The 12636-nt window shown below is 40.8% G+C and overlaps 1 protein-coding gene across 1 annotated transcript; it reads left to right on the top strand.

The window, feature by feature from the left end:
- The first annotated feature begins 774 nt into the window (after window positions 1-774).
- Window positions 775-7213, top strand: LOC129595633 (chordin-like protein 1). Its single transcript, XM_055492691.1, has 9 exons — window positions 775-1122; window positions 3334-3467; window positions 3532-3634; window positions 4779-4975; window positions 5187-5277; window positions 5702-5794; window positions 5917-6111; window positions 6167-6430; window positions 6596-7213. The coding sequence occupies exons 1-9, from the start codon at window positions 1071-1073 to the stop codon at window positions 6763-6765; spliced, it is 1299 nt and encodes a 432-aa protein (XP_055348666.1). The 5' UTR covers window positions 775-1070; the 3' UTR covers window positions 6766-7213.
- Window positions 7214-12636: the final 5423 nt, after the last annotated feature.

Raw genomic sequence — 12636 nt, forward strand, 5'->3', positions numbered from 1 at the left:
AGATGATATGCCGCTACAGCCCACAGGAGCCACCGCCCACTTGCGACTGCAGCGTCTCACTGCGCTATCGCTGCCGGTACATACGGATCAGTGTATTTCATGCATACAATGGATTATAAACATTTCCGTCAGAATTGGAAAATTATACGGCGGATTCATCTGTCCGTTTCATAGAGCGCATGTGTAACCGCAAATTTGGCAATTTGTCATGCTGCAATGACTAAACTACCGATGCCGGCTGTCGCGACAAATTTGATCGACAGTTGATTGACAGGAGTATATAAAAATTAATTCCACAATACCATTATTCCCGCATAATTGTTCTTATTCGTATTTACAAAGCAGACCTGTTCTGAAATAACAATAAAATATCTTCGATGAAAATTAAGTACTGTATAAAACATTTGCATATCTACAAAATGAATTATATTAAGCCATAACTTCATGGACAATATGATCATTAATTTTATAATTTTATAGCGATTTTCATATTGTTGTTTTTTGGGAAATATAGAGTAAACGATAGGCGTTACGTTATGACACCAAGCGACGCTTTGTATTGTTTAATGAAGAAGGCTTTTGACACGCACACAGCGTCGACTGGCCGGCGACGAGTCGGCTTGCTGTATCGTCCCGGTTTGTACACGGCGGTGTGGCCGGCGTTAGTACGTGTGTGCAGCTTATTACACGCTGCGGAGATGCACTCACAGCCGAAAAGGCATAAGCGACGCCACGCGACCGATGGAGTCGATGAGACGCCGTCCCTATAAGAGCACACGCGCCAGCCCCGACATTTCAAAACGGCATCTTCCAAACCACTTTCCATCGAGTACAGTCCGCCTGATTAACAGTTTGAACCCAGTATATACCTTAACTGACCTTATCGTTAGTTTTTCCTTTTGCAAGTTATCTCCTGAATTTTGGGACATCTGCCGTTTGCACGCTTTGGTTTCGTTGGCATCCAGATTCCGGCAGCTTTAGCAGTGAGTGACTTTGCCGGATATATAAGAAAGACGCGGGTTTCTTTTGACGGCGTTGCCGAAGAAGAGCGAACCAGTGACCTTTGGAAAATGCTTACTCTTTGGTCCGGTGCCATTCTGTTTGTGATCCTTGGGAGTTTCGGTAAGCAAAAAGTTCCCTTTTCGTTATTTATAGTATATACTAACATAGTTAGAGTTTAAAACCACCATGAGGTTGCTCGTAAAGCTTCGGTCCGGTTTGTTATTTACGAGCGAATTTCTTCTATAGTGTTTGGTAATTACATATATTTATAATAGTTGCTCCGTATTTGCATAATTGCTTTATACTCAAACAGTTGACTGCTTTCTTTCGACGGAATTTTGTAGTGTTATTTAAATCTAGGCCGATAAAAGTTCCTAGTAGGCAAATAATACCACCGGACACGTGTAGCGTCGCGCAGCCGAAAGCGTGATAACATTCTCCATTTTGCACCACGCTACCAAACCAACAAGAAAAAAAGTGCAAAAATGCAGCTATAGGAATTCATTTTGGGAACAGCAAAAAGAAAAACGCAATGCTAAGCCATAGCTAAAAAATGTTTTCGGTATGATTTCGGTATGAGACAAGTATGCACGGTTCGCGCATCTATCATTATCTATTTATCTAAATTAGCGTAACAATGTGCACCCTTTCGTCAAAATTGCATGTTGGTGGATTACAAGTGACCAGCTTGATACCTTGCAAACACTTGATGACACTGTGTTTTACGCCTGTTTTTACCTTTTTGGTATATTATCGAAAATAACATTGGGTGACCTTTCTGATATTTCGGTCTTACTGGAACGGTGCACAGTGCACACTAATTATTAGCTGATGTAACTAATTCACAGAAAAAAATTAAAATATTGCTATTTATGATAATGCCACATGACTAAGCAGGCGAGCGAAGCGAGCTTGCGGTTTCCTTAATTACCGTTAGAAAAACAAATTATATCCTGGAATGCTTATGAGTAATCTATCCACAGTCCACGCACACATCCCTGGATGCAAACCGCATAAATGACACATACCCCAGGCACTTTGGGTTTTTCTTATCGATGAGCGCGTGACGTGTCCGGTGTTGGCATGTTTGGACGGTTGCGTGTTGTGGGCTCAATGCATCTGTTTAAGGCCACGACAAATTAACCACTTCCGTATTAAGTGATTTACGGTCTTGTGAATTTGTATAAAAATACACAAGCAAACCATGCCGGCGCCTAAAAATATGTGCCGTTATATGCTAAAATTAAACAAAGATGCAACCCAATCCCAACAGTTTCATCCTTACCGCGGCCCACGCAATCACATTCCGTCTATTTAACGCGGATTCGTCACCGTAGTGTCCGGTGTAGGCCGTGAATACTCACACAAAACAAGTTGGCGCCAATTTTTGACAGCTTTCCCCCGGGTGGCGTGCGGTGTCGAGCCGCCTACGTGGTGGCTTCACTGGCTTGGGCGGCAGCGTCGACAGAATATTTAAGTAGTTGCTCTTATTTTTCAATAACATAAATCAGTGCCTTGGCTAAAGGATGAAAAATAAACAACAAGACTTAACGCAATTACGATGTTTTTTTTAAAATTTGTTAGGGGCCTCATACATAATTTTTTTAATATTTTATCCAATAAATCCATTCGTTTCCAAATAAAATTATTTAGACCGAAACCCACATGTATAAAAATATATATATTTAAAATATTAAAGTTTAACATAATATATAATTAAAATGTCCAGCAACGCTTCATATGCAGATACTTACAGTACATTTTCCTTCATTTGTTATACACTGCTGTGTAAAATTATTAAGCACCAGCCGAGCGTTCATAATAAGGGAAAATTGTTAAGAGCGCTACTGACGATTATTTTTGTCTTGTCGAGGCCGGCGACGGGGACTGATCTGATTTCACGCACGCCCCCGTAAACGGCGCCAGCGATTAGACAAATTGCTTAAATATTTTGCGCATTACTATTATGAGTGTGCATATAGATGTACGTGTATGCACGGCCACGCTAGAGTGCAGCCGGGTTTTGATTTATATTGCAACATCTCGCCGGCTCCTGACTAGCGATTGCATCAGATGACAGGAGCCTAACACGTTTTTTGACGGAACTGTCAGCGCCGATTTGATGACATGTCCGGCCGTTGATTTATCACTGCCATGGACTTGACCGTATTTAGTAATTCCCGGCACAAATAAATCCTAAATAAATATTGAATTGTGCTTTTATTTTAACACTTTAGCATGGCTACTAAAATTATATTTAAGTCATCATTTATAAATACGAAATTTGAGTTATTCAGTGTGCTTGTATCTAAGTTTTGCTCTTAATTTTAGTGGGGGCGTTACCCTTGAACGATTCATGTGAATTCCATAGCGGCAAGAAGCTTATTTATCCGGTTGGAGCCACATGGGAAATACGCGTAGGCAGCTATAAGGATTTTCAGTGTTTGGACTGCTCGTGCTTACCGGTAAGTCGGATCATATCCAGTCAAAATATTATTGTTGTTTTCTTAAAAAAGCGCATTACTGTAGCATTCAACTGTCCGATGCGTACCATCACGAAAAACATGCCCGACACTGGACAACTGCTTGAAAATCGAGCAAGTGCCGGATTCGTGCTGCCCCAAGTGTACAGGTAAAGCAAATAGTTAACTGATTACGAAAACATGTATATGTATAAAGCAAATATTTAACTGATTACTAAAATATATGTATACGCGATATGTCGAACATAAAACATAAAGTACGGAAAATTGGTTCGATAAGTTTAATTTTTTTAAAATGTGACTACAGTCGGGTTCATGCAGGCAGTTGTTCCGATTTATTGCTGACAGTCTCATATCCAGTTTTTATTTCACCTAGGCTTTTTTTATAAAATTAATTTTTTCCTGAAATGGAAAGTTTTGGTATATTTTTGTAGTTAAATTACCAGACCTAAATTGGAGTGGCTGTATCATGGATTTATATGATTTGACTGTGCTAAGCTGTGAAACCGATATCGTGCAGAAACAGCAGTGTAAGAATTGCAAATGAGGAATATAAAAACAGGATTGAGGATAATTACGGCAACGGTCGGTGGGGACGGCGTAAAGGGCATAATAATGATGAGAGTCGCGCGACAGGTAGCGTTTACGATGCGGCGAGTCGGCAGACCGACGGAGAGCAGACCGTGGCAGCGAGTGCCGGGCCACTTGACGTCCGTCTCTCCGCCCCGTCTATTGCCGATAAGATACACGCCAATTAAGCAAACAATCGACACACGCAGACCCCGAGCAGCCAAATTGGATTACCTGCGTCGAGAAAACTGTTTTTGCGGCTCCGATGACAACCCGTTTTCCTTTGCTCTTTCGTGGGCAAGGGGAAAACGCTGCAGTTGATTAAGAAAGCGCAGCATCTGCCGACCGAAAGGCTAACAAAAAATTGCCGCCGAAATGCGTAGCATAATATTCGAACTGAAATAAATGTTTTTCACGTATGATACAATGTTTAATTTTTAAAGTCAAACTGATAGGTACATACATGATACATCACAAAGCCATTAAACTATCTAATTAAGTGTGATGGTGCATTTTGCATTTAGGACCGGATAAAAGTCAATTTCGAAATTTTGCCCTTTAAGGCAGTTGTAGCTACAGTTTTTATATTAGGCAATAACTGACTACTGTTTTCAATACTTCCGAAGTATTCTAGATGCCGGCTTGGCCAAGGAAATCATACACCATTGCCGAATTGTTAGAATCCATATCGGTTCCTGACTCTATGGGCTTTTGTTTTTTTAGAAGTGAGCAACGAGCCCGAGCCGGAGCCGGCGGCAGACGTAAATCGGCAGTCGAGCATCACGGAAAGGCGCAGTGTGGATGAATGCTATCATGCCGGTGCCGTCTACGACAACGGTCAACGCTGGTCACCACACTCGAACACCACCGCTATCCGCCCCATGGATGCCGATAATCAATGCATTCAGTGCTACTGTCAGGTAGGCCGGAAAATATCAATCAATAAGCTTTTCTACCTACCCGTACAGTTTATTACGAATTTAATTATATTTTTAGAAAAGATTATGTCGTGTATACATATCTGTGCTACGCTTGCGCAGAGACAGAATTCTATTTGCAACCCATATATGCACTTCGGGAATTATTACTTGCCAGTTTATATTATGCAGCCGTTGTTTTACGTTCTTATAGGATGGTCAAACGATGTGCTACCTGAAGACGTGCCCAGTACTTTCCTGTGATACTGTTTTCGCAGCCGATAACTGCTGTCCCGTTTGTGCAGGTAAAGGAACATAATTAATCGCCGAATGATACGGATCAGAAACTGTCACCACGGTAAACGGGATTTATCTCTTTTATACCGTGGTGTCACCGTACGTATTCTACGGCAAGCGAAAGCTTAGTTTTTTGCTTTCGGTTTTTGAAATTCGTCATATCTACACGTCGTAGTTTCATAAAAGACATCGAAAAAATTGTAGTTACAGTTATACTACGCAGTACGCAGCAAAAAATGACAGTCGGTTTATAGGTAGCTATACTCATACGTATAATGAACTGACGATGCAGAAATATTATATATTATGCAATTTTGCAATAAAAAATATGTGGATCATAGATGTATGTACAGTACGTACAATGTATTTATTGTAAATGTACGGGATGCCCCCATATACATGGACCGTCATATCAAATGTGCTACATTTTAGAATCCAACCAGTCCACGGAAGACGCCGAATCTACCGCAGAACCAGGAAACGATTATGAAAGATATGCCGAAGTTCCGGACGATGGAAATATAGGTAAAAATAGCACTTCTACAGTATCTCATCGAATACTTTATACAGATCGATACCGTAGGTGGAGACCACGAAAGAAATATTAGGCGTGGAAAATATACCCTGTTCTTTATGCTTTTATTCAGAATGCGTTTCCGGCAGCGAACGGTATGAAGATGGCAGTCAGTGGCATCCCGTTATTCCACCGTTTGGCCGCATGAAGTGCGTACTGTGTGAATGTGATAATGGGCAGATCAAATGCAAAAAGGTCACATGCCCGGACAAGCCCACCTGTGCCAATCCGATAACCAAGCCGGGATTCTGCTGCCCTATTTGTCCCAGTAGGTCGTTGTTTTCACAATTCTCTGATACAAATATTCAATAATTTAATTTCAGCGGAAACGAATGAAATCGCCAACGTGAGCGCCAGTGGTCCGTATGTGTGTTTGAAACATCGCGACTACTTAGTTTACGAGTATCTGCACGGTACCACCATGGAGATCGCCATGCGGTTACCGGAAGAAGAAATGATGTGGATCAGCACATGGAACGTCAACGCCTATCAGGATACGAACGTTTCCTCTATTGAATTGAAGATCTGGGAGTTCAGACGCAGCAAACCTTTGGAAAACTACAAATTTTTGGGAATTGCCAAATCCAGTACGTACATACGGTACATAAAATGTGTACGTACTCGTACATATTGTACGTACTCGTACATATGGCACATAAAAAGCAAAGTCAGAACTGAATACCGGAAACAAGAAGTATTGTTATACGTATGTGGTTATTATACGTGAAAGTCATATCGTGCATTATTTACAGAGAGGGCCAACCGCTTTTTCCGGCGTCTGAACAAGATCCGTCATACTTGCCGGCATCGTTGCAGTAAGCGTATGGAACGCTTAATTCAGATGCTACGGATTCAAGCCGTGTACACCGGAAGTAAATCCAACTGCCCGGACAGTCATCGGCCCGTCGATACGCGATTGTAAACGCAGGGCCTCGGTGACATTGAGCTTAACCGGCAACCGATCGAGGCGGCTACGTGACGTCAAAGCGGCCAGGCCACAGCTTCGACACAAGACACTGCGGCTGGGATTTAATTCGTGCACAACGGATCTCAATTTCAATCCGAACACGCATAAAGCGGGGACGATCGAGACGACTGTAATAAAAAATGCGGACACGTCTTCGTAACACAAACTCAGACTAGAAGAGTTTACAAACGTGTTTGATTGGAATTCTACAGTGTATAGTAATGAAGTGTATTTATTTAATGGAGAATGCATGAACTTACTTTGTCGAAAAGAAATTTAGCTTTTTGGAATTAATTTATTTGCTAGATTATATCATACAGATAAAAGCTGTATTAACAAAATACTGTACACATATAACTGGCAACAGAAGAGTGTAAACATTTTTGGCCAAAATAAACGCTTGGGAAATGGATCTACCTATTTATATGCCAAAGTAAATCATTTGTAACATCAGCATTTCAGCCATAGCAAATTTTCTCACCGCAGAAAATTGGGTACACTAACACTAACTACACTAATATATTGCGCTATTTATTTGTCAAAATCAGCTAAATACGGACATCCTTGTTCATCAGAAATAACGAACTTACATCTTTCAATTAGACACATGACAATTAAAAAAACTGTTTTATTAAACACGTGATGTAGTACATAAATCAGCATTCAGCACTACAATTAATCAGCGTTTGCGTTAGTACAGATAGTAAGCACAACTAACAGTAAGGACTGCTTTCCTTATCGTATCTTTTCCCAGCTGTATATCCTACTTAAGATTACAAGCACGACGTTTTTACAACTGGAGGAGGTAAAAAAACACAAATTCACAAATATACAGTCATCACAACGCAGCATGTTAAACCTTTATTACATATTTATTACATATCAGTGAAGCGGCTGTCGACGCATCCGTTCCCTATAACAGTGGCACCTACAACATTATGCGGGATCACGTTGTTTCCTTCCTCTGACTCCCTAATAGATCGACTGGTTCAGTTATGGAACGAAATTACTCTGGATAGGAAAGACTACGCCTCACTGAACGTGTTTAAGAATGCGCTGGATACAGTTTGTTGGAGCAAACTGGACTTTGTTAAACGTTTTTGCAAAACCTGATATAGTTAAATAATTTGGCATTTTTTCAGGATACTAGTTCTTTCTGAACCATTCCTAACCGATCATGGTAAACGGAAATTCAGCAACGCTTGTGGATGATCCCTAAGTTCACTGGCTGCGTGCTACTAGGAGTCGGTTTAACAGTTTTGTTTAAAAAAGCTACCGTTACATAGATATTGGCTTGTAGATTCCATAGTGCGATTACGTACGTAAGTGTCCATGCTTTCCATTTCTCCCACAAGAATATTAAAGTTTTCGAAAATTTGTTAAAACAATAATAACTGTAAATTCGCACACAGTTTTGTTAAAAGTGGGTTTTGGTTTTACGCATGGACACCAGTGCGCTCGCTTCCCTTCCGTTTTACTCAGTTCATTAAGCCAATATCTAATACCTCACATAACCAACAAGATGTGATCTTCCGTAATCTTCTGCTCACTTTATGTACTTCTTTTCATGATTTCTGTGCTTGCCCAGCCGTGTACTTACTTTTACGATTTCTGTTGTTTGTCTAGCCGTACTTAATGTGGATAGATTATACTGTACCAATGATTCTTCTTTACCAAATACACCATCTTGCGTGTGACCTTTGTTGTTTATTATGTTTTTGGAATGTCAAATGCCTTGAGGGGACAGTGTCCCGTTGCACAAGACAATAAATTAAATTAGAGTTATATTATATCCATTAAATGTACTTTTTGAACGTGCATACCTATAAATTTAAGAAAACACATTAGGTTACCAAATAAAAATCTCCGCTATGACTTCCGCAGACGCCGACGAATGTACTCCTACTTTAGCAAAAGCAAATTTGCAAAAGTTTTTGAATATTTTTAATACATACAGATAATAAACTGTATACTGCTCTCTGATGGTGAGATCCAAAATGGCGAAGAGAAACCGCACCACCGGTGCTTCGTTTTTGTTGCCCAGTGCCAGCACCACCTCCGGTGATGTTTTATAGTCCATGTCTCTGTCATAAATCTTCCTACACGTTGCTTTCGTCAAACTGGCTTTGGGATAGTGGGCGAATTTATCCCGGGGTAAAAGGGTGTTGCCACTCCGGTCCAGAGACATAGTCGTTGTACGTACGTCTCCAGACAGGCTTCTAATGTGAACCGGCATTTCTTAGCATTCTGGTTTCACGATGCCAGATTCTCGAACCTGCAAAAGCGGCAACGTTTTTGCGTCAAACCCGTAATTTCATCTCAGCATACAACTATATGTAGATATTACGAGTAGTATTTTTATCACATAAGAAATGCTAGTATGAGAACCTAAACGATGCCACATCGTATTCGCCGAAACAAACTTGACAAAACTAAAAACTTTCGGCAATGAGCAAAAAAGATATGTTTATTTCCACAGAGAGAACAAAAATATGAAGAGTGTAAGTACTATCTATCTATCGGTATAATATGCTTCCGTAGTTTTATACGGAACATGTCTTGTCTTACGGAAGTATTAATCAGAAAAACTGGTACTGTAGACAATATCCACACAAAAACTGCTGGTATGTCTCTTCGTTGCCGAACCGGTCCGTTCAGATGTCTTAAATGATGTTGTTGCCTGATTATTGAACTGATTGCTGCTTACGACACATATGTACTTATCAATAATTTTGGCAGGTTTGAGTGCTAAATAAAAGTAATAAAAGTGCCTTAGACAAGACTTCCTGACCTTTCTTCCGACCGTTTTATTTTTCTTTGGTCTTGTTTAAGCCAGTGTGGTACAAACCGTCACTTAATTATTCCAGAAGAGTTTTTTCATTCGGTTCTCAAAATTCATTTCCTACCGGTACCTTATATATTACGGCGCTGACCTTTACAAAATGGCAACGTACAGCTATCAGTAGAAATCAATCTGATTTCAGATCGAGTCGGAATGTGCATTTTGCATTATACACAAGCAGGCTTCTACGGACTTTGTCACAGCCGGTCGATACGTATCGACCGGCTGTGACAAGGTCACTTCGTATACATTGTGGCAGCGCCACAATGCGCATTTACATGTAAGTTGTTTACTGTAAACAGATCATATCTACAGAATACATACATGCTGTGTTGATCCCCGAATTTCGGAGTGCATGCCAGAGAAACTCTGGGACGATAGAACAACAGATCTTATTCTATGATATATTTCTAGGAACTCAGTCGACGCAGCTTTACAAAATCTAGACAATCCTGCATTTACAAACACAAAGTTAAACATAACCGCAGTCGACCCTGGTAGCACTGCTTATTACTTCATCGGGTACTGTTTTCAAAGGTCCTTTTACCAAGCCACGTATACGAATGGCGGATGGTTTCCGCAGGTGGACTAAGTGTCTTTGAGAAGCAGGCATGCAGTTTATGAAGCATTTATTTGTGCTGTACAGTATATCCGGTAGTATTGCACTTGCTTATCTGCAGATGCACACTAAATGAAGTATCGAAGACGGTCCCTCGTAAGAAACTGCCAAAGCGGGAGATTTTGTATATTTATTGGGTAAAATATGACATATTCTATGCAGCTGCTGCTGGGCATACGTACGAGTATGTATCTGTATACGTTGTCCAATCCTCTGTGTACTGCGCAATGCGTATATGTATTGTACAGATTTTTATTAAAACGAAAGTACTTTGTACTACTTGTACATACGAGTATTATGCCCGCTTTTTTTTCCTTAATAATGAGAAAAGTTTATTACAAAAACAAAATTTCATTTACTGCTGCCGCTGCGTTCAAACTTCCAAATACGCTTGCTATGTGCTATGCGAGTACTTGTATAGCAGTGCGTAAAACAATATCCACCAAAGTTACCAAAACATGGCGCGATGGCACTAATTCTGCGTTAAACTTTATAATTCAGACTTCGAGAAACCTCTTTCGTCTATACAATAGTCAGGAAATTCGGGTTCTCGGAGAAGCGTCTACGCTGTACAGAGAAACGACAACGGAAACAACATCTCCTCGAGAAATAACCTTTATTTCGATAGAAATCAAAGGGCAATCACAAAATCTAGCAAGAAAAAGGGCATGAAATCAGAATGCTAGGAATCGATGTTGACGGTTCCGTAGCTGGCACTCGAATGGCAAAACATGCTTTAGCATGTGCGCAGAATGGCGAATGGTGAGCCGATCCAGTGATGGTGAGGCGAACACGCCAATATCCTGTGCACTACGCACAACACTCTGACAGGGTTTAATATATCTGATATCGAGTTAATAAAGAAACCAAGGGTTAGTGTCGAACAAAAAAGCGAAATCCTTCTCCCTTCTGCTGCGCCGAGTGCGTTGAATGTTAGCATAATTACAACACTTCAAAATGTCCAAGAGGACATTTTTCTTCGGCATCAATTAAATGGAGGATGAATCGGGTCAGCGGTAGATCTTCAAAACGCCGCAAGTCCAAATTATTCCAAAACTCATCGTTATCTACGGACTGGTTGAATGTGTGCCTGAAAAGAACTTCAGATTAATACTTTATAGATCAGTTTGCATCGCATACCGCACAGCATCTGGGAATTTTAAACAATCTTTCGTAACTTTTAGCGGTGATTAGGGGAGATGCACGGTATAAAAGAAGTCGTATCATTGGCTGGCTGGCGGGCTAAATTTAGCTCCGTCGAGCCAGCATAAATCTGTTGATTTACTCTCGTAAACATGGAATTTTGTTTAAGTTTGTTTGTACCAAAATGTAGGTAGAGTTTTTCTGCATCTTTAGAGAGGCTGGTTGTTGTAATCGAGTAAGTTTTCGCGCTATGGGGAATAAAAAACAGTGTAGGCTTTCGACCGTTGTTTTTCATCACTTAAACGTCCAGGGACTATCATATGCTAAACTCGATCTACTCCATCAGTTGTTACTCAATCAGGATAATCAGTCGAAAATTTTATGCATTTCGGAATCTCATCTGTCTGATAACGATCCTGAGCAGCTCTACACTCTTCCTAACTACCAACTGTTTCGCAAGGACCGCACGAAAGCATCGGGTAAAACACGGGGAGGTGGCCTATTACTTTATTGTCCTGCTCATATCCCATGTCAAGAAGTTCGCAGATCTGAAACGTGCGGGCGTTGTGAAAGCTTGTGGGTCCTACTCCAGATTGGACAGCGAAAGGTACTAGTAGGACTTTTGTACAGAGCTCCTGATGCTTCAGCCATTGATACTGAATTTCTTTTTAATCATGTGGACGAAATGTTGCTCAAGTATTCTGGTATTGATCATGTGGTTTGTGGCGATATTAACATTGATGTCTCAGTGCCGTCTTCGCCCTATTTTCGATATTATCGCGATTTACTGAATAATCATGCGTTAGTTGATACGGTAACGGGATTTACCAGGATAGCTTGTCGAACTCGGAAAAAAGATGGCAAATTAATGCACAGTGCTAGGAAGATTGATGTTATGCTATGTTCACCAGCAGAAAGCTATTCCTCCCTGCTAGCGGAAGATGTTTGTTACTCTGATCACAGACTATGCAGAACAGTGGCGTCCTACAAGTCTGTCAACCCTATCCATAAAACGATTACGTTCCGGTTGTGGAAGCATACACCAGAAGAAGTGTTTCAACAGCGGGTTGCTGCAGTGTCCGAGAAGTTTAGTGTGTATGACGAGTCTGTTCCCATCGATGATTTCATGGCAAATTATGTCAGCGAACTGAACCAGATTGTAGATGAGTGCTATCCTTTAAGATCCCGAAGGGTTCGCCAGGACGATCCACCCTGGATGAAC

The sequence above is a fragment of the Paramacrobiotus metropolitanus genome, unplaced genomic scaffold (assembly GCF_019649055.1).
Source record: "Paramacrobiotus metropolitanus isolate TYO unplaced genomic scaffold, Prichtersi_v1.0 Parri_scaffold0000080, whole genome shotgun sequence".
Lineage (NCBI taxonomy): Eukaryota > Metazoa > Tardigrada > Eutardigrada > Parachela > Macrobiotidae > Paramacrobiotus > Paramacrobiotus metropolitanus.